The sequence below is a fragment of the Alternaria hordeiaustralica genome, assembly GCF_023758085.1.
Source record: "Alternaria hordeiaustralica strain BMP 2776 chromosome Unknown scaffold_5, whole genome shotgun sequence".
Taxonomy (NCBI): Eukaryota; Fungi; Ascomycota; class Dothideomycetes; order Pleosporales; family Pleosporaceae; genus Alternaria; species Alternaria hordeiaustralica.
The window spans coordinates 220120-242142 of record NW_026056777.1 but is presented as its reverse complement, the minus strand read 5'-3'; the positions used below and the strand labels follow the sequence as shown (position 1 = coordinate 242142).

Genomic DNA, 22023 nt, shown 5'->3' with positions numbered 1-22023 from the left:
ACGCGATCAGACGAGATTGTGAGATGAGAAGCTTCCAGCTCTTGCCGGGTGAAACTATCAAGGCGATCTCCCGGTCGATCCTGCTTCGGTGAGGGGCGAGTTGGCACTAGAAAGTTCGGGGTGGTGGCTCAGACCATATCACGTGATGTCCGCGCTCGAAGTATCCAACGCCTTGGGAGCGACATGTGAGGCATCTGCTGCACAAGGCCCGTGTACCCCGCAATTCGGTCATGTATTGCGTGATGTTCATCTAACAGGTTGTATCACGGTGACGTTGGGTGCTCGCCCACTGGTGCGCCGCTTCGTTCTTCGTTCCTTGATCCTGTATTCCCCCGCTACCTGTGGATGTCTCGGATACCTGGCTCAGACCATGTCTCCAGCTGATTTCTTCCTCTTCGAAGCAGATATTCGATGGTACCGAAGTCCTTCTTGCCGACATCCCGGTGCTTATGGAACTCGGATCTGGAGCTACTCGTCAGCTGTCGCAGCAGGTCGTTCATTTAACTTGATCGCACCTTGCAAAGTCCCGGAAATGCGACTGCGTTTCCTATGATTGCGTGAGTAGGTGTTTGTAATCGTGGTGTTACAATTGACATACTGTTGGTTTCTGCTTCACAGCTCTTAAGCATTGTCGGTAGAGGGACAAGACGTCTTTTTGAAGTCCCGACAATCGTACCATCTCGGCCAGGTGAAGATGTCGTAAGCAACTGAAAAGACACAAGATGTATAGTCACGCACGTTGGCGACGTTGGGATGCAAGAACGAATGGCGGCGAACAAAGCCAGAGCCGAAGGGCCGTGCTTCTAAGACCGAAGAGGTTAGCTTGATTGATGACGATTTCGATGATGTTGGATCGCTTCCGCGCATCGTAGCATGCTCAAATGAGGACGACAATACATTCGAGATGTTTGCATGTCTAACGAAGTTCATGGGGGCACGCAGTATCACTGATCAAAAACTTCCACACGCGAAGATCGCAAATACACCATGAACACATCGCAGATTCCCTTGTTGATGTAGTATTGTAAGATCGAAACTGTGTGTGGGTGTGTCGCATGCTTCATTCACTTTCATCTAGGTGCCGTTCCGTATGGAGATACTCATGGCGCGCTGATGCTTTCAAGTGGACTCAGCTTGACCTTGATGTCATGCGGCCATACGAACCATTGTTTGTGTAGATCCCATTCCTTTTCTGGATCCTCAAGCTCGATCTTTGAGACATTAGCACTCACATCCACACCCAGAAGAAGTCAAAACGTACCTTATACCTTCCAAATACTGTCGCAAGCACCTTGTAGACCTCTACCAGTGCCAAAGGCTTGCCAAGGCAGATCCTGTTGCCTCCTCCGAACGACATGTCTGCGTCTTTCATCTTCTTGATCCTGGCCTCGTACGCGCCGGGTTCTTCGCGCTCACTTTGCAGCCATCGCTCCGGACGGAACTCATGGGGCTTCGCACCAAAAATGCTCTCCTTGTAATGAAGGACCCATGGGTTCACCCCGACAATTGTTCCTGGTGGCAATGTTGTTCCGTTGGACAATGTAAGACCAGTTGCAGGCACAACGCGCTCAAGAATGTGACCTACAACGGGATGCATACGGAGACCTTCTTTGATGCATGCATCTAGGTAAGGTAGCTGTTCGATCGTAGTATAGGACGTAGGGAAGGAGAGACGTGCAGAGAGGAGTTCGTCGACGAGGCGTTCTTTGGATGCTGATGACTTGAGGATGTGATAGAAGATGCCTTTTATCACAATGGCAAGGGTATCGGCACCACCGAGAATCTGCAGGAGCGGTGTTAGTTCTACCCACGCCACAGCGCAGCCACGAAACACTCACATTGATGATCATGTATCCAATAACCTCGTTGTCGGTGACAAGGTCCGGGAATTCCTTCTTTGCTTCGAGAAAGCCATTGAGAAAGTCTTTCTTTCCGTTTCCAAGTTCAGGTTTCTGCATACGCTCCATAAACCGCTCGACGGAGAAGCCGGCAGCAACGGAGAAGTCATCGAACTTATAGAGCGAGCGTGGCCACTTAGGGTTCTTTCCGAGCCATTTGTCGAGGACAGGCATTTGGCCGACCTAGCGAATGTCAGTAAGAAGTTTTGTAATCGAAACAGTTATGAGAGCTTTTGACTCAACGTAGAACATACCACGGAGAAATAGCGCATCACACGTTCAGCGGTTCCAAGCATATCGCCAACATCCGTACCCTGTTCCATGAAGCCAATACGCTTGCTCCAGGTCATATCACCCAAGAAGTCCCATGCGAAGAACGAGATCCAATCAGCAATATCGCATGTCTGGTCCTTGTTGGCGCCTTCCACAAAGCGGGCGTCGAGTTGACTGCAAAGGGTACGAAGGTTGTCGTCCATAATACTCTCGATCTGGAGAGCATTTTGAAGACTGTACAGCTTTTGAACTGGCTTAACATTCTTGGAGTGGAACTCATTGCTGCGCGTACTGAAGATGTTTTGAATGAGATGCCCATCTTGAAGCGCGTCGTTGATAGACCGAAGGAGGGTTAGCATGATCCACTTCTAAGGACGACTGCCTATATCTTACGTAGTAATCGCTCTATTGTAATGTCAGCAGTCGTTTCAATAGCAGTTGTGTTCCATGCGCTGACCTTCAAGTACGTCCCACGAGTGTTGTAAATAGTTTTGATCAGACTGGCATCAGCAACACTAACGGTATTGGGACCGAGACGAACGATATCGCCATGCTGTTCATGAAGTTTCCTCTGGGTCTCGATATGAGTTTGCCCATAGTGATTGAGGAAACGCCAGATATCCGAGAATTTGGCTAGAAAGGGACCGGGAATAGATTTGAGTGGGGATTGCAAGTAAGCCAGAACATATCGAGTGATGAGAAGGACTGCTCCGAGGCCGATTGCCTTCACGAATAACCCTGCCAATGCCATGTTATCACTTAAATCCGCACATACAATATGATTCTAAAAAGGAAAGAAGGACACAACCCCAGGAGTGGGAAGAGGATTGAATATGGTAATGCAGGTGACAAGGCCTTCCCGCTTCAGATTGTTGCGAATCACCTAGTAGCCGCATGTTCAGGTATCGGTCTAGCATATGTACGAAGACGGGGCCAGAATCGAGTCCCCTTCGCTTGGTCGCCCTGGTGTTGGTGAAGCCAAGTCCAACTTGCCCTGAGCGAGGCAAGGCGCCGCTTGCGTACAAGCATGGCGTGTATTGCTTTTTCCCACCACCTTTTTATCGCAATCCTAGGCTAAGCCATTGGTCGTACCAGCCATCGCGAATGTCGGGGAAGCGGTCCCTTGCACTAATGACGGAGTGACAGCGGGAGGTGTGGAGTTTTACGGTTCACGGGTACTAACACAGGCTAATCATGTGGGGACTGACCGGGCCCTGCAGAGCAGGTGTGAGGCAGGTGAGGTTCGCTCCATTTGCAGGTCCAACCGCATCAAGCTCCTATGTTGGATGCGACCTCGGGATGCATCTCTTGACAGTCCCCGGAGAACGGCGCAGATGAACACGCTTATCTGCGTTCCACAGTCCTGGAAAACTGCCTCGTAGGATCTGACTCCTTCGCTCCTTCACTCCTTTCCGCACGCCGCTGCTGGTTAGACCGAGGTTGATCCGTCGGATGTGCGATTGAAACGCCACTAAAGATCGCTTAGCCGAGTCTGGTGTGGCCTACAGCTGACCCTCACGATTAGTAGTGCGGGCAACGGCCCGTCACGGAAAGGCCAAACGTTCCTGTACAACTTCAGATCATCGAATTCTGCATGCAAGAACAAATTTTCGCAATGTCATTTCGAAGCCACTTGCGTAGCATGAACGATCCAAGGTTTCGCGAAGGACATGCCCCAGTTGACTAGTGCACAGCACCGCATTCCAGAGACGGGATGTTACGAGATTCAAACCGGATAGGCATCCACATTCGGGGACAGTGGATAACCGGTAGTCGCATACTCCGAGCTTTGGACACTCATTGGTCCTGATATATTTAGCTTCATCGCTGAACGGTGAAGGAACACCATCCTACTCCACCTGAGCGCTCAACCTGAGCCAATCTTCATCACGCGGACAACTGGCCCTCAGCGAATCAGACGAAGCGGACCCATGAACAACAGGTCCTGTTGGACCGCAGGTTGTGCTGCGTCAACCCGCAAGGAAAAGAAAAAGCATTTCATCTCTTCCTTCGTGCTATGCAAGCTGCAAGATACAAGACAATTTGGCACATGAGGCGCCAACGGGGTATCTTGCTCCGGTAGTTGCGAGAGATTTGTGATCAACACCTCTCCTGGGTATGCAAAATGAATCACTCTGGGAAGAAGTGAAGCAGAAGACGGGAACTAGTTTGGCGGCAAAGTAAAAACAGTCTACCAACGTCAAGCTACACAAGGATTCAACAGAGGACTGCTTTTTTTTCGAGGCCTCGCATGCATGAAACCTCACTCATAGCGCCTCTCTGCAGGGTAACGAGAGCGACAAGAACGGCAACAAAGCTTTGATACTATGCCTTGTTTGATTGCCTATGCAGGTCCCGAGAATTAGCGGGTTGTTTTGGCTTGGAAACCCGGCCCCCCTTCAGTTTCCCATAGCCACAACGGGGTTGCAATGATGCGCTCGGGCCGTGGACGTACATGCAAGTATGTTTGCTCTTCAGCATGGGTGTCTTCGAGGTCACAATTGAGGCTATAGATGCGTCAGTCTAACATTCCTTGCCACCACTCGAGTCGTTGATCTGAACATAAAACCTTTTGCGCAGAGTACAGGGCTGCCTTCACCTCATCCATAATTGTCTCTTCTTTGGACACAAGCCTACACGTTCATCAGCGACACACTGGAATAGCAAACGAAGAGGAGAGAGGTCCCTCCCAGGTTTCCAACCAGAACCAGTTATCAGCAATCAAGATGGGCAAGCCAGCTGATTTTGCGGACATACTCAATGGAGTGATGTGGGCTCAGGTCTTTCTTGGCACTGTGCTTGTCGCATTGCGAATGTACACAAGGCAGTATATTGTGAGAAATATCGGATGGGACGACGTATTGATGTTGGTCAATCTGGTAAGTTTACACCTATTCACAAACTTCAACTTGGTAGTTAGTCAAAGGCTCAATAAACTGACTTTCGAAGGCTACCTTCATCGGTTATGTTGGCTGCGTGTCTGTTGGTATCACCTATGGTGTTGGCAAACAGACGGCCGACATTGTACGACTCGACCTCAACTACTCCAAATCGATCATGTGGGAAGCCATCGGTCAAGGCATCTGCATCATGGGAATAGCTGCCTCCAAGGGTTCAGTAGCACTGTTTCTCCTGCGCATTGTTATTAAGAGATGGCACATTGCTATCCTCTGGTTTTGCATAGCGAGTACGACAGTGCTTTGCATCATCACAACAACGCTTCTGTACACTCAGTGTGTACCATCGGCGTTCTTATGGGATCAAACAATCGAAGGCGGCTATTGCTGGCTGAACTTCACTGAGGTCGGTCTAACGATGGGCGCTTGGTCTGCAGCTATGGACTTCGTTCTCGCTCTCCTTCGTACGTTACCCTGCTGCGTACCACTCCAAAGTAGACACTGACCGTTTCTAGCTTGGCACATTATCATGGGACTCAATATGAAACGCAAGGATAAGATTACGATCGCATCTGGTCTCTCTTTGGGCATTTTTGCCGGTGCGTGCTCTGTTGTCCGTACCATTGAACTGCGATCCATGTCCTCAATGGAGAACTATGTGTACGACACCGCGAGTATGCTTCTTTGGTCTTCTACCGAAGTATTCCTCACGATTGTTTGCGCGTGTGTCCCCGTTCTTCGGCCACTTTACGTCCGCATCAAATACGGTTCACACGGCGACTCCTCAGGCCAGAACTCCTATCCACTCAAGGAGTACTCCAAGTCCAAGAGCAGCCGTGGTATGGATGGAAGTAGGAAGTCGGATAAAATATACATGGGCCCTGGGGAGAGTGTTTTACAGACAACAGTTCGGATGGGCAGTGATACAGCAAGCGAGGAGACGATACTCAGGGAGAGTCATGGGAACAACGCTTGGAACCATGAGCCGAAGGACCCGGGCGATATCACCATCACCACCACTGTCACTTCGAGGGACGATTTTGTATGAACAAAAGCGATTTGTATAGATATAGTAGTACTTGCTACCACCACATACTTGATAGAAGCTACTTGTAGCATCACGAACGGGCCGAACACTCTTGCAATGCTCAGTCATTGTGTTCTCATATTTGTTGTGAGATTGACAGCAGGATTATCGACAACGATACAGCTACTGACAACTTGCTTGGAAGTGTGCGTCGATGTACTACAGCGTGTAGGTTTGCGTCGATTAGACTTACCGTCCCTCACTCCTTGACGGAGAAGTACATCTTAGCAAACATGTATTTACAGCCCTTGAAGATTTGAGCCAACCGAATCACTGTATGCACGCAAAGACCAGGAAGGTTAGATTGCTCTTAGTATTACTCAACACCACTGGTAAGACCCCGCTCATGAACGGTAAACGTCTGTTTCGATAGCGAACGTCGAAGGCGTACGAAATTTGCTTTTGCGCGGAACGCGCAGAGGGTCCGTGGCAGCCGACAGCCGTAGATCTCCACCATTCCGACAAAAGCATGACGACCGATCTACTAGCAGCTTGCAAGACCCCTGATATCTCTGAGAAGTGTCTGATTCAGGTTTCAATGGGGTTGCGATTTTGGCTCACCTGCATCCCGAGGGCGTTTCCCGGCCCCGCAGTTTTGCCCTGCGGAAACTTGCGGGGGTCATGGCGCTGCCGCTGCCGTCGCATCACTCTTATGTGCAAATCCCGCTCTCCCCTCTTTGATCTTGCTTTTCAAACGCGTTATTTCCAGATACGCAGGAAGTGCGCTGCGACAAAGTCTTAAAACGGTACGTTCCCCGCCAGCTCATGATGTTATCCACTCGGAAGCAGCGACACCCGTGCCTACCTGGTTAGCTCAAGGCGCTTCATGGGCTTCTGGACGATGAACGCAGATATTTGCTATACGGCGGCGCATATACAGTGCGCGCCTTTTCTTTTGCTCGCGCAAGATGCAGATCGACTTTCAGATCATCCGCAGTTCTACGCAGATGGGTAGCACTCCTTCGTTAGGACGTTCTTCCTGGGCCGGATTTAATCTCACTTGAACATTCAACGCAGCATCAGATCTCGTATGCTTTTACGTCTCGAAGTAATTGAGCGCCGCTTTCGATAATTTTTGTCAGCGGGACCAGTGACTAGAAGGTGTGGACGAAGAGGTGGATATGATGTATTCCTTGTTCGCTCGCGACTATCAATGCACGATGTAATCTTGGAGTCAAATGAGCAAAAACGTTCAGCCGAAGATCGGTAGCGACAAGGAACCAATGATAACAGAAATCCCCATTACCAAGGCTGCTGACAGAAGACAATCCGATGCCGACGAGACCACAGGTCTTGTCACGAAGACTTTGTTTCCATTGCTTCATCGCAAAACCTTCATCAGTGGCGTTGCCATCATTGTGGACCTCCATGTGACGGTCATTCATTCGGCGACACCCTCGTAGTGCAGAGCATACGGTTGTGGGCCACTGCAGACGCTCTTTCCGACAGTTCGACCGAATTGCGACCAAGGTTCTGAAGAACTGAGCCCCACATCCTTCACGCTACAACCCTCTTTGTCCGTCAAGTCACGGGAGCCGTGCGATGGGGTATGGTTGGAGAAGGGAGTGTTGTGCATTTCGATATAGTGGTTTTCGTCATGTTCATCAAGTTCGTCCTGTGTTCCGGGCTCTACCGTGGTCGACACAGAGATTCGGCGTCGCTCTATCGATCCGTCAGCGTGAACTCTGGCCAACGCATATCGAATAATAGCACTGGTTAGACATCAGATCGTCCGAGGATACTGTGGAGAGTCTTACTGCTGGCCGATCTCTGTCGTTGTAGTTCCTCGTACTCATGCAATGGAAGATACGGGACGCATTTTCCAGGAGTGCATGCGCGAGATATGGGCGAGCTGCCTGCAGTTCCCCTTAACTCGACCCTTCGTAGATCGATGCTAGCATCTGTGGTCATCGTTGTGAAGTTGGCACTGTCAGACAGGGCGTCGTGGTCGGTGAGCTCTAGGCTGGGAGGCCAAGGCTCATCCCCAGGCATATCAAAGAGGGCACCGATGGCGCCGAGTTCGGTCACATCGAAGCTTCTATTTCTGACTGGTGACCGGTTTCTGGCTTGGTTGTCGCGACGCCATTGGTCCTCGCGGGCTTGGATGCGATCTGGATGGATGTCCGAGTCCCCGCTTCTGGAAGACATACTGGCTACATGTGGTGAGATTATGCAGGTCGAGAGATGCTTGAGTGGAAGAGCTGAAAGTGAGACGAAGGCCCGGTGGCAAGAAGTTCCCGGCAAAGCGAAAGGATCATCGGTGGGGATAAACAAGAGCGGAGAATAATGATATTGCCTGTTGAAGCCAGGTGTAATTCAGTATGTTTATCGAAGCGTCAAGAAGGCTGGCTAACGACGAGTGTATATATAATCACATCTTGTGGTAGGCTGCGCGATGTGCCGTGGTCTTCCACATCATCATCCACAGTCAGTGTCGCTCCGAGTCTTGCCTGTCAAAATGCACCAATGCAAATCGACTCCCCACGAAATCGCCAACAACAGATGCATGAAGTCGGAGATGCCGTAGAATTATCAACCAGAGCCGAGGCTTGAGAGCAGACTTATCGTCCGAACCGTCTTCGAATGCCAGAGCTTACCGCATGTGATGAGCGGCCGTCTGACAACAACACGCTAGTACCTGTATGTTCCCGATTGTAAAGCTTCAACGGCGGCGCCGAATCAAGACGACAACGCCCCCGAAGCTTTGGTAACATGTGTTATACCCGCTTCAGACGTCACTATGGTGGCTTCGGCTGTCTCCAATCTACCCGGCCAGCGGTCGATCCGCGCCAAGACTCGTGTGGATGGCAGTAATCATTCATGGGACTATCTGCTTGTACAACAGCCGCGGCCGGCAATGTATGGGCACGTAAGATACCATCACGGAAGCTTTGACTTCCTTAGTTCTTTAGCGCAATGGGCGCACTATGGCGAGCTCTTCCTGATGGCGCGTGGACGACAGTGAGGTGATGCTCGAGGTATTCACCTCTCGAAAACTACCCACTAGTGGATCTACGCGTGATTCTGCAAGCCTTGCATACGTATACTGTCCTGTTTTGTTGAAATGCACATTCGAATGGCACGATGGTGGTGCAGTCTATCCGTCCCGCCGTTCCAAGCCCATTGCAGCGGGTGGTGGCTGCATATGCAAAGATACACGGGTCACACCGAAAGCGATCGGATATTTTTGAATCAGCCCTTTGCACGAGTGACACTATCCGTAGATCGAGAGCAGCGAAGCAAAGATCACAGATGGCATGAGAACATTCGCCTGTTCCTGGTTTGTTACCGCGGGCCCATATTGGCTCAGAGACGACATGGCGCTGATATCAACATACTCTAGGGCAATTTGAGACGATTAACCGACTGCTCAAGGTACTCCAGAGTACTGCGCTATGGTTGTGATCGCAGAGAACCATTGCTGCTAGCGCAAAAACACCCAAACGTTCCCCTACAGTAAACGACGAGTCGCGGGCGTCACCGCAAGTCAGACTAAACAGCGGTAAGCTCCAGGTGCTGTGACGTTATTCTTCACCGGAAGCAGGCCTTCTGCGCCAGAAAGAGGGGTCAGTGATGCCGGACAGCGCGGTAAAAATTCCATTTCGTACGGTTCAGGGAATGGTATCCCTACCCTTCATTGACGTTGCGGTGTGTTTTGAAGTTGTGAGATCGATCGTTTCTCGGACGTGAGGCACAATATGGACAATGGTCTTCCAGGATATTAGACATGCCGTGTGACGCGGACGCATGCGGCGTCAACGAACCTCGTGCCAGGGAACCCGCACCTATCGCGGATGTTGACCCACATCCCACCCCGTCACCCCAGAGAAATCTAATCTTACCCTGAATGCTGAATCAGATGCTGTATTTTTGCCAAATGATAAGACAACGCGCTTCTTGGGTCTCAGCCATCGCAGAGTTGTAGACCTCGATGTCGCATTGAATCTCTTCGCACCAGGAACTGAACGCACTGCGACCCTCTTATAACGAAAACCTCTCGAGATCAGTATGCGATGTAGTATTTGGGCCCCGCTCACACCGAGCGCTACCCACAGGGGATTCGGCCTGGCGAGATGACTACCTGCAGCCACCACGAGGCGGGGTCGGCCTGTCCGACGCTGCCAGCCTTACCCGCACGTCATCACACAGCATTCCACACAATATTCGTCTGGAATACTGGACAGATACGATGCAAGGTGCAAGCGTATTAAGCGTCAGGAGGCAGATCATATCGGCGACGGCGATTCCGAAGCTTCAAACTATCGCGCACAATTATACCTAGGTAGCTTTCTCCAATCAGTGTGCCGCACGGTGCGCGAGAATAGAGATCACAATGGAGCCATGGAGGGTAAGCGATAAGCAGGGCAACCTGGGCCAGGGATCGGGATTTGATCTAGATAGCTGGTGTCTGGAGTATTTCGAGTCGAGATGGTTTCCCATCGTAAAGGCCCACGGGTTGTTTCCAAGTGGCGTGACGTCATCGTCGCTGCCGCGAGCATCTCAACGACTACCTCACACCTTCCGGCGCAAGTGCACGCCACAGCGCGTTTCACATCCTACGAACTGTCCGTCTCTACTCTTGCCGCGACCTTCTCTTTCTTCAATCCAGTGACAGTTTCCACATGATCCGTTCCCAGCACTGCGGCCTTGATGAACAGACCTGCGACAAAACTCAAGAAAGCGAGTACCGTATACGTGATCCACATATTGCGCATCGCGGCGGCAAAGGCCTGTTTCGCAGCAAGTTCCCATGCCGCATTCTCGAACGTGGCAGGAAGCATGACATTCGCCATGGCGCTGTCGCCATCAAGTTGACTCAATAGATTCTGCGGTAGCCCAGCGTCTCGAAGAAAAGAAGCCTGACCGTTCATCGAGTTTTGGAAGATGGTACCGCCGATGATGGTGGATATTGCGACGCCGATATTACGAACGAAAGATAGTGTCGCAGTAGCGGTAGCTACATCTTGCTGTTCGACCTGGCTCTGAATAGCAATCATTGGTGCCTCGAACAGTATCCCGGATCCTAGACCGCCGAGGATGACGAAACCTACTGCCTTTCCAGTCGATGTGTATGCGTCGAAGGAGATGAAGAGGCCGAAACCAATGGTGAGGAGCAGTGTGCCCACCCAAATGATCTCACGGAAGTGGCCAGTCTTGTGCATGATGAGGCCGCAGAGAACTCCGGCAATCGCACCTGTGACGATAAAGGGGAGGAGGAGTAGTCCAGACTGCAACGGAGAAGCTTCGAGAACGGCTTGAAAATACAGCGGCATATAGTACTCGCCTGCAATGAAGACAAAGCCGTGGAAGAATACGACGAGGAAAGCAGCGATATTTGTTCCCCGGCGGAATACCGTCATGGGAATCAATGGGTACTTGGCCACTTTTGCCTCGCTGTAAATGAACGCAAATATCATCACTCCGCCTACTACAAGTAGAGCGATGACCTTGGCGGAGTCCCAGGGGAAAAGTACGCCTCCAAAATCGAGACCCAAAAGGATCATAAGCGTGAAGCCAAGGAAGGTGAACATGCCGAACCAATCTACGGCCTTGATACCATCGATGAAAGAGGTGTGTTCATGCTTGATGTCCAAGAACAGGACTATGAGTACAGCGGCGAATCCACTGATAGGTAAGTTGATGTAAACTGGGTGTCGGGGGGATTAAAGTCAGCGCAAGTTCGCAGAGAAGAAGAGGAGAAAGATGACACTCACAGCACCATCTCCAAGTGACCAGACTAGCAAAGATACCGCCCAAGACCGGACCGATGCCACCTGCCAGCGCCCAGATGCCCTCGGTGAAGCCCTGCACACAAGAATTAACCAGACCACTCCCACGATACCACCTGCCAAGCAACTCACCATCAACAAACTCCGCTGCCTCAAACTGAACAAATCACTAATGCAAACATGCACCAACAGAATCAACCCCCCACCCGCCGTACCCTGGAACGCACGCCCGATGATCAATTCCTGCATCGTCTTCGCCGTCGCACAAACCGCCGAGCTAGCAAAGAAAATGGCAAGTGCAGCCAACATGATGGGCTTGCGGCCCCAGATGTCAGACAACTTGGCCCAGATGGGGCCTGAAGCGGCGTTGGCAAGCAGGTACGCGCCGCCGATCCAGGTGTAGCCCGTGGCGCTGTTGAGGTCGCGTGATATAGTGGGAAGAGCCGTAGAGACGATTGTTGCGTCGAGGGCTGAGACGAAGAGGGAGAGCTGGGTGGTGGTTAGTGTGTTGCATGTGAGGGTTTTGTAGGGAGATTGGGCATTTCGTTCATCGAAGATGCCATGGAGATGGTGAGTAGGTCCAAACTTACAAAAAGCGCAGTGATGATAGCCACCATTCTCAGCCTACTCCTCTTCCCATTTTGGGCTTCTTCTTCGACATCCGTTCCTTGCGCTGCTTCCAATTGCCCTTTCTGTACCATGTCTACCTCCTCTTTCCCCGTCTCGGTTGACTCAGGTAGCCTCCGTATATCCATTTCCATCTCTTGCTGCATGGTAATTCTAAATCGAACCCCAAAAACGCGTGATTGCGCTCAAAGTTAGGAACCACTATGTCGGGCTAATTATCAAATACGAACATAACGATTCCAAGGAAGTAAGCGCCGAATGTACAATTGGAAAAGATATCACTCCAATAGCCAGAGCATTCAACAGCTACCTGGACTTGACTTGAAAGGAAGGTTACTCAATGAGCAAAGAGATCTAAATGCCTATTAGCCATAAGCGCAAAGAAGAAGCCCATTTTTTTCACCGCGTCACCGCCAACGCCTCCCGCCAATCGGAGTATATATGTGGGGCGAACTAATCACCTCACTTTCCTATACTGGCTAGACCAGATGCGCCCTACCATGCATGCTCCATGCCGACATGCATACCTGGTTTAGCCGCTTGCGCGTGGAATCCGGGGGAAACGAGAGGCCTGGGTGAGATGTTGAGTGGTTTTGAGATGGAGGTAGACTAGTGTTGCTTATTCTGTGTGTTATGGAGTCATACCGCGTGAGTATATGCATATGCATGACTGGGACATATTGGAGTGTCGCCTGGGATACGGCGGTGTGCAAAGAGCCAAGAGATGGGGTATGCGTAAGTGGTATGCAGATATGTTGCTTTTTGACAAGGGCCAAGAGGCAAGTACGTGATTCTAGTTGCTCTACGAGAATAACGATATTATCTATCAGACTGAAAGCCTCCATACGTCTCGCCCTCATCTGCCTAGTAGGGAATTCCATTAGTGATAAGTTGGAACCTATCATACGTTCCGGTCGAGTAACTCCCCCTACTCTTCTCAATCAAGCCCCTCATGTAATCAGCCGCCTCCCTCTCGCTCTTATCCAACACAAAGCGATCGCGGAAGTTCTTCATACTCTCGGGTTTGAAGCACGGTAGTCCGCTATCCAACATGACCTGTACGACGTGGCAAAGATGCCCGCAATGCTGTCTGCTAGCGAGGAAAGCCTTGACAGTGAGTTCCTCGAACCAGCGGTACGCCTGCGATTGGTACGGGTTTGCTGCATTCTTGCCAGACATGACGGCAATCATCTCGGCTGTGAGTTTGAAGGGCGCGCGTTCGAACTTGATGCCGCCGGGTGCGATGTCGAAGCAGAAACCAAAGTCGATGTGGATGATGTGACCGGCGTCGTCGATCATGATGTTGCCGTTGTGTCGGTCCTTGAACTGCAGAAGGAAACTGATCACGGAGTAGGCGGCCATGGATTTCACAAAGTTGGAGCGCGCTTCTTGGTAGCGGATCGAGTCTTCGTTGCCGTAGCGTGACACGAAGTAGTCGTCAAGTCTGTTGACGGCTTCACGACCGAGCATGTCTCGTGATATGGAGTTGGGGAGTACATCAATGACTCCGCAACCCGGTGCGGTTGCTGTGACACGGTAGGGGAAGACCCAGACGTCAAGACCGACGGTATTGAAAATTCCGCGGAAAGCAGCAATCATCTGTAGTGCAAGCACATCTTGACGGCAGTCGTCTCCGACTTTGAAGATCGCAGAGAGCCATGTTTCGTAACTGTTGTCCCGCTGACGCGCAATGTCGCGGTTGTCGTCTTCCTGATCTTCCAGGTCTTGATCATCGGGTCTCGTCTTTCTGATACGGAATGTAGCCATGAAAGGTGTTTTTGCGTGACTCTGTAGCGGCTTGCCGGACTTGCGATCAATACCAATGACTTGACCATCGGGGTTAGAGGGCAGGTAAACACCGACTTCCACTTGAATTTTGCGAAGTTCTTCTTCGATCTTCTGCTTCTTGACCTCTTTGGGTTCATGTAGGACGGAGCGGAGGGTACCCGAGATGCCTGTGACCTCGTTGAAGAAAGCAAACTCGCGCTCGTAGAAGGCATGGTCTTCCTTGGAGAAACTAGACTCCAAGCTACCCATCACCTTGTCAAGCGTGGGCTTGACGGGATCAGGTACCTCGGATGCTTCATCCTTGTACGCGTTTGCCTTCATGTTCCAGATGATTTGGTGAGCAAATAGCTGCGAGAACTTGGCTGTCTCGATAATGTACCGCTCGACGTAGCCCAGGACGTCGTATCGAAGGGTTTGTACAATCTGATATACGTAGAAGAACATGACGTCAACCGAGTGGCTCTCCAATGCTCTCATCGCATACTGGATAATGAAAGGATGGTTCCCATAAGCCGGAAGGAAGTACGTGACGGCCGTGATAGGGTTGACAGGCTTCCAGTAAAGCATGTACTTAAGCTGGAATGACACATCGCTCGGTAAGAGATTGCCTAGAAGGATCTCTAGAGCATCAGGCTCATCCAAAACCTTGTGCGGGAAGTTGAGTACCTGCCATCGAACCTCGTTGTTGAGGCGCTGCGACTGGAAGCGCTTGAGGAGGTGTACAGCAATAGCAGGGTTCTCCGTCCAAGCGGTCTTTAGATGAGCAGACACGGCAGTCTAGTTACGTTAGCTCCTATCGATTCATGTATACAGACGACTTACATCAGGAAGTGTATTGTTGTGGCGCCCAGAAGTAAAGTGGTGCTTCTTGCCGTAATCGAGTGGGAACAACCACACCATGAGACGGGTCTGCTCATTCGAGAGCAGCAAGGAGAGGAGATCTTGCTTTGCCTTCAGTTTCGTGCCGATCTCAGTAACAGTTGTGACTTTTCCGATAAGGTCAAGCTGCGCCTGCACGTCTGCAAGGACATGTGTTTCAGCCTTGATCTGTAGGCGGTTGCCTCCAAAGGACCATTGCGGGGCTTTCGCAAACCACGCCAGAGCAGCAGTCAGTATGCGATCCGTCAGGCGCCATTTAATGGTCGCCGACAATGTGGTACAGTGACGTGCAATGCGCAATCCAAGCAGAACGATATGGAAGTACGACTCGCGAGCAAGGGGCTGCGAGCAACCACCACTCATGGCATCGAGCGTGATGTGCATTAGCCGAACGTAAACACGCCCAACGTCCGCTCTGCTCAACCTCGAGGCACTGAAGTGGCTAGATAAGAACTGCAGTAGGCGGAAGTGCGGAGCGATCAGGTTGTAGATCTGCTGCTGGCGTTTTGAGAGTGCTTCTTTGTCTGTTGCAGCGAATTCTTGCTTTCCGTAGAAGGGATCTTCGTGTCTCAGTGCAGGGCTGAAGATACCACGACGCTTGCGCACCGTATTCTCCCAATTTTCTGCAATGGCGACGAGGATGCGGGATTCCATACGAGGGTTCTCTTTGGCAACGCTCGTCCACAGTGATATACCCAGCTTGATGGACTGCTTCGAGAACACGGCGAAGGGAATTCCGACTAGATGCTGAACGATAGGCGACTGGTCCGTCTTCACCCTGCATAGAAGCGCAGCCGCTCTCCGCAATATATCGCGAAGCTCAGCAATTGTAACATGCTTGTGATTAAGGGTGCGGTTCTCCAAGTCCACTAGAAGATTCGTCGCTTCGTGTAAGCTTCGTGAGAGGTATGTCGACTTCCGTCCAGAAGCCGGTGCACCCTGGAGCCATTCCTCTTCTTGATCAGCAACGCCCTCGAGAAACTTGTATTCCTGTCTCGTGGTATATTGAGTGATGAAGTCCGACGCAGTGTTGATGTTAATGCCTTGGCGTTCAATAGCACCAAGGCGCTGATCAGTTGACGGAATGACGGACCCCATCTCCAACGCAAAAGATCGTCCGAGCGATATATGACCAAAAGTCATTTCATCATCGAACTCGGACAGATACGACTGAAGAAGCCCTTTGACATCGAGTGGAGCAATGTCGAGCGCTCCCTTCACCCAAGCGATTGCACGCTTGTGTAACGCCTCGAGAGTCGCTCGTCGGAAAGCGTAGTCATCAGACAGCTCAACCACTATGTTGGACCGCTTTGATGTAAAGGTCGACTTCCAGGTATAATCATCAGTCTCGCCTTCAAGGCAACTGTACCACATCATCGAAAGGAGCTCTAAGAGGGCAAATAGCGCACTCTTTTGACATAGCGTGGATGGCACTTCGCGGATAATGATATCTGCACAGGTAGCTGCCGCTTGCTGAACGCGGGCAATACGATGACAGCAGGCGGAAAATATCGTCGCTAGCTGGCGTGCAAGGTACGGGGTCGAGAACGTGTGGGATTGACCCGACAGCGTCTTCGCCAGATAGGTCCGAACGGCCGTTGTTGCAATGGCAGCCATGCAATTACCCACTGCGCCAATTCGCAGCTTTGGATCAAGAAAGTACGCAAGCGCCTTGGTGCAATCGCCGGCACTTGCGCGTAAATCTTCGACCAGATATGCAGTGCTCAGGAACACTGCTTCCTGATAACTCAAGGACTTGGTGTCGGGCTCACATGACGGGAGCAGTTTCCCAAGCCTCTTCTTCTGCTCGACTGTGTGTTCAGGCGACTTACCGCGACGCAGCACCGTGTTGAGTTCGATGTCACTTTCCGAAAGGAAGGGCCGCTCCTCTGCGATGAGGGGCTTGCTGAACCGTGCAAGAGTGCGCAACTCTTCCCTGTGTTGTTTTCCAAGATCGGACAGCAGATCGAAGCCGTGAACAACGATATTGAACCAAGCATCACGCTGGAGCCCAATGATGGAATCATCCAGCTCGGAGAACTCCGCTCGTTCCGCATTCCGTTCAAGCAAAAGCGCGAGAGGCTTTAGTATCTGCGCAATCTCTTGAGCCGCGAGCTCAGTATCTCTCAGATGGCGATGCGAAGTCTCCTGGGCATCTCCCTTGCTGACAATGGTGTCTAGCAGATGTGTAAGATAAATTTCGAAGGTAGGCTCATCGGCAGAAATTTCCCTAGAGAGGTTGAGACGCGCAGCCATGACAGCTTCGAGTGTAGCCACATCGTCTGAAACCAGTGCATCATGCGAGAGTTTAGTGTAGACCTTGAGCAGACTTCTAAATTCTCCAGGCGGACTGTGCACACCCAGGAAAGCTGAATCGGTGATGATCTTCGCATCTACAACTTTTCCAGAACGGCCGACCTTCTGGACAAGCATCGAAAGTGCCAGCGCCGTTATCTTTGGATCTTTGCAATTTCTTGCGACGGACACGATGGTCTCCACGACAGTAGTATGTACATGGTGCGGCTCATCCACATCACTTGGTGTGAGTGAGATGGTGCTGCCGTTCTGGTTTTGATAAACACCACCTGTACGTGCAGGCTTGCCGTTGCCGTTCAAGGTGGGAGATGAAGAAGGGTTGCGGTCAGGTTTAGGAGCGACGCTGATGACATTGCCCAAGCTGTACAGTGTCGTGATTATGGCATCCTGGGGAAGAAAAGTTAGAACAGCTGCGAGCGACTCAGCTGCGACGGAAGTTGTTCGATGGTCGAAGTTGGCTTGAACAATGACTCGAGGGAGCGAACGACCGAGGCTAGACGCCAGCTGCGGCGAGACTTTGGCGAGGATGGCCATGGACTTGAGGACTGTGGAAGCCAATTCATGGTCCGCGCTCTGTACCGGATCGTTGAGCACATTGTCGAGCCAGGTAGTCAAGACCTCTGCGTCTGTGACATCCGTGTCGTCGTCGTAAATGGTGCAACAAAGATACGTGACAAGTACCTTCGCCTTGACAGAGGAGGCTTGTTGCTGCTGCCAAGCAGATCCAACCCGTTGTAGATAATCCATATCATTCTCCAGACGTTCCATTTCTTCTCCTGCAATCTTAGCCAGCCCCTCAGCCAGCGAGTTCTCAGCCGAGTCCCTAAGAATCTGGTGGTTCTTCCTGTGGAGCGTGGTCTGTAGGTGATCAAGAATAGACGTTTGCGAAGTGAGGTGCGCACTGGTCCCAACCAGCAGCGAGGCAGATGCCAGCACGACCTTCAGAAAAGAGTCGTGAAGAATCATCGCGCCAAGTGGTCGTCCAGTAGCAGCATAATGCTTCGTGTACCGCCTCCACTCCCTCAACCCGTGCTGGTGGGAGCGCGCATTACGCACAATCGACAGCACAGTTTCGAATGCGATGAGGAAGTTCTCCGTCAATGCTGCTCGTACGTCTTGGATGAGTTGGAGTCTCTCGTATGCATTCCAGAAGTGGGTGTGCTCAGCAGCAGCACTCAGGAAGCCCAGCAGCGAGAGATTGTGTGTCATGACGCGCGCCAGCTCGCCATCGGCAGCGTAGTCGTCGGCCCCATCGTCGACGAATTGTTCCCCCGAGAGCTCCTCTGCTGCTGCGACCCAACCGGAGAGGTAAGCACCGAGTGCCGTGGCAGCTTGCGTCCGTAGCTGATCATGCCGGAGGCCGAGCGAGAGGACGGCACACGTGAGGTTGTAGGTAAGAACTTCGTACGGCGCGGGCTCGAAGGCGCGTAGGCTGGGCGAGGGCGCAAGCGTCTGCGCGTGTGACGCGATGAGGTATGGGGAGAGGCGTGTCAGCAGCTTCTCAGCGACGTCAATCGACTCGATGTAGGGTGCGGATTTGCACAGGGCGAGAACAGCCTCCAGCTCTTGCAGTTTCATGGAGCTTGCCGCCGGGCATCTTTTGAACAACCTCGCAAAGTCGGAATGGGTGGTATCTACCGACGGCGACTGCGCGGATAGACGGGCAAGCTTCTCGAGCGCATTGCTCCGGATGGTGCGTCTATAGGCATACGATGTCAGCTAACTGTTCTCTCCACTAGTATAAAGCACTTACGCCATCATAAAGACGCTTCTTGCTATCTCCGCCGCGCTTTGGTGTAGCGCGGTATAGCAACGCGTGGTGATGAGTTGTCCCTGGCCGAGTGACGAAACTACCGCGGACCTCCGAGCTGCCTCCTTCGTGCTGATTGGTCGTAGCTTCCACCACCAATACTTCCTCATCAACCCAAAGCTATCCAGTCGAACAGCTCACACATGAAGACTACTTATACGTTGAGGCAGAAAAATGATTCAATTCGATCCCGGGATATGGGTAAAAAGACTCTTCTACACTCCGGTCACATGCTCCAAGAAACCTCCATCAATAAACGCCTTGCCAGATCGCATAACAGACGTGGAAACCCCAAAGGGCTTTCCATGTGCACAAGCACCAAAGTCAACGCCGACACTGAAATGCACCTCAATCGTCTGCTGGTTCAACGCGGACCAGCACCTCCTCGAGGAAACCCTCCAAGAAGCCTGCGACCTCTCCACCCATGCCCACCTCTCCTTTCTCGTCCCAGTGATCCAATTCTTCAAATTTCCCCTTTATGTCATTAACTAGGCGAGTGACCTTCTCATGGCATTCTTGCCTTTGCCGTCTGCGCTCAATGAAGCCCTGCGCATCATCCAGCGACCGAGCCGATTCTTGCTTGTTCCTGACGCTAAGATGATAGGCACGACGAGACAGTGCAGCCTCAAGGGCTGGTATCACCACACCGCTGAGTGCTGTGATCTCGACGGGCGCCGCTGGAGAACCTTGCGTTTGAGCGAGGCTAGGATGATTTGACGTCGGCTTGGGTCTACCGAAGGAGCCGCGGGACATGGGCGAAGGCTTGGTGACGTGTGGTGGAGGGGGAGGGGGTGATTGGGCGACTTGTTGCTGTCTTGGCTGTGACTGCCAATTTGACGACATCGGACTGCCAAATGGGTCGTTCGGCGATGACGATGAGTCAGGTCGGGATGCAGAACTTGGGCTGAAAGATGTGAACGACTGTTGTGTTGGCGGAAGTGGCTTCTGCCCCGCCAGAGATGGTAGTCCTTGCTGACCAACGAGCGGTGGTAGAGGCTTCTGAACTTGCGCCGGGGTCGGTGCTTGTTGTTGCACTCGAATAGGACTTTGCAACGGCTTCGGTGCCTGGCTTTGCGAAGTGCTTTGACCAGGGCTTGCAGACTGTCCACGAAATGGCGGTATCTCGGGTATAGTCATCTGCGGTAGAACCGAAGCGCGGCTTGGAGTTGGAACACGCTGTTGCGGTGTGAGTTCCACACTCCTCATTTCTGCAGCAATCTCCCGTTGTACGAAGTCGTCATAAGTGTGCTGTAGTGGTGTTTGTCGCCTGGGTTGTTGCGGGGCCTGTGGCTTTGTTGGTGTGACTAGCCCTCTGTTGGGTGGAGGCTGGAAAAGGCCAGGCACAGGGGACTTTCGTGGAAGCTCTAGGGCTGGTTGGGGGAATGAAGGAGCTGATCTTTTCTCTGGTGATGCTGGCAGCGGTATCCGAGCAGCGGTCCTCACAGAGCCAGGTGAGCCTTGTGTTTGCAATGGTGCTAAGCGTTTAGTCGGCGAAGGTGGTTGTCGGAGGGTGTCGTCGTTCTCATCGCCGTAGCCACCACTGTTCTGTGTAACAGGCTTGCGTTGTGGCGAAGGGTTCCTCGCATTGGCACCCGCATCGTTCATTGGGGCGAGCGCCGGTCCCCGGCCACCTCCTGTTGGCCGCACAGTTCCAAAATCCCAAAGGTCTTCATTGACAGGCTCCTTCCTCTTCACGGGAGTGGCTTCATCTTCTGACTCGGCTGCTTCTTTCGGATATCTGACCTTCCAGTCCTGATATCTCGAGATGAGCTCTTGCAGACGGGCGGGCTTACCAGCCTTTCGGATGAAGTTTGTCTGCAGAAGCTGCTTTGCACTCGGACGCTCCTTGGGGTCTTTTCTCAGGCAGAGTTCGACAAACTCTTTGAAAGCGGGTGAGAAGTTGCCCTGCAGTGTTGGTGGTGGATTTTTTGGAATGAGGAAGAGGACCTTCATCGGGTGGATGTCGGCATATGGAGGCTCGCCGTTTGCCAGTTCCAGCGCGGTAATACCCAGAGACCAGATATCAGCCTTGCCGTCGTAGCCAGATTGCTTAATCACCTCGGGGGCCATCCAAAAGGGCGTTCCAACAAATGTGTTCTTCTTCGTCATGGTCGCCGATAGTTGTCCAGAGACGCCAAAATCAGCGAGCTTGACTTGGCCATTTGCGCTGACCAAGATGTTCGCCGCTATTGTTACATTAGTCTTCTCTCGCATACAGCCGGCCCAGCAGGCGTACCTTTGATGTCCCTATGCAGCTTGTGGTCGTCGTGGAGATATGTCAAACCCATCAACAGTTCCTTCAGTATGACTGCAATCTCAGCCTCTGCTATCTGGCCTGGCTTCATCAAATCTGCGCAACTGCCGCCTGAGCAGAACTCCATGACAATCCACAGGTCGGAGCCGGCCAGAAAGGAGCCGTAGTACTTTGTGACGTACGGCGAGTTCATGCCGGAGAGGATCATGATCTCACCCATAATGTCGTCAACCTCGTCTTCGGCATTCTCGACGTCGATGACCTTGATAGCGACTGTATGACCTGTCCGCCGGTCAAGGCCCTTGTAGACCTTGCCAAAGCTACCGCCGCCGATGCATTCCTGCTTGGTGTAGAGGGTGTTCGGGTCGACCGACTCGTTCGCGCCTAGTTCGGCCATGTGCGCGACCTTGCACTGGGGGTGTCGAGGGTTATGTGCTGAAATGGATCGATTGTAGAGCAAGAATG

The 22023-nt window shown here is 52.0% G+C and overlaps 6 protein-coding genes across 6 annotated transcripts; 1 reads left to right on the top strand and 5 right to left on the bottom strand.

Annotated features, from left to right (window-relative positions):
- Positions 1-335: 335 nt before the first annotated feature.
- On the bottom strand, positions 336-679 carry J4E84_003425 (uncharacterized protein; the record flags this gene model as incomplete). The annotated part of the gene is made up of 3 exons (XM_049386037.1): positions 336-462; positions 516-547; positions 599-679. The coding sequence occupies 3 exons, from the start codon at positions 677-679 to the stop codon at positions 336-338; spliced, it is 240 nt and encodes a 79-aa protein (XP_049245886.1).
- Positions 680-1100: 421 nt separating this feature from the next.
- J4E84_003424 (uncharacterized protein) lies at positions 1101-2530 on the bottom strand (the record flags this gene model as incomplete). The annotated part of the gene is made up of 4 exons (XM_049386036.1): positions 1101-1211; positions 1262-1783; positions 1839-2081; positions 2153-2530. The coding sequence occupies 4 exons, from the start codon at positions 2528-2530 to the stop codon at positions 1101-1103; spliced, it is 1254 nt and encodes a 417-aa protein (XP_049245885.1).
- Positions 2531-4897: 2367 nt separating this feature from the next.
- J4E84_003423 (uncharacterized protein) lies at positions 4898-6116 on the top strand (the record flags this gene model as incomplete). Its single annotated transcript, XM_049386035.1, has 3 exons — positions 4898-5050; positions 5121-5532; positions 5584-6116. The coding sequence occupies 3 exons, from the start codon at positions 4898-4900 to the stop codon at positions 6114-6116; spliced, it is 1098 nt and encodes a 365-aa protein (XP_049245884.1).
- A 4595-nt stretch (positions 6117-10711) lies between these two features.
- Positions 10712-12657, bottom strand: J4E84_003422 (uncharacterized protein; the record flags this gene model as incomplete). The annotated part of the gene is made up of 4 exons (XM_049386034.1): positions 10712-11802; positions 11870-11960; positions 12017-12373; positions 12475-12657. The coding sequence occupies 4 exons, from the start codon at positions 12655-12657 to the stop codon at positions 10712-10714; spliced, it is 1722 nt and encodes a 573-aa protein (XP_049245883.1).
- Positions 12658-13375: 718 nt separating this feature from the next.
- On the bottom strand, positions 13376-19252 carry J4E84_003421 (uncharacterized protein; the record flags this gene model as incomplete). The annotated part of the gene is made up of 3 exons (XM_049386033.1): positions 13376-15076; positions 15122-19193; positions 19248-19252. 3 exons carry the CDS (start codon positions 19250-19252, stop codon positions 13376-13378), a joined length of 5778 nt encoding a protein of 1925 aa, XP_049245882.1.
- Positions 19253-19652: 400 nt separating this feature from the next.
- J4E84_003420 (uncharacterized protein) lies at positions 19653-21955 on the bottom strand (the record flags this gene model as incomplete). Its single annotated transcript, XM_049386032.1, has 2 exons — positions 19653-21490; positions 21541-21955. The coding sequence occupies 2 exons, from the start codon at positions 21953-21955 to the stop codon at positions 19653-19655; spliced, it is 2253 nt and encodes a 750-aa protein (XP_049245881.1).
- Between the last annotated feature and the right edge of the window lie 68 nt (positions 21956-22023).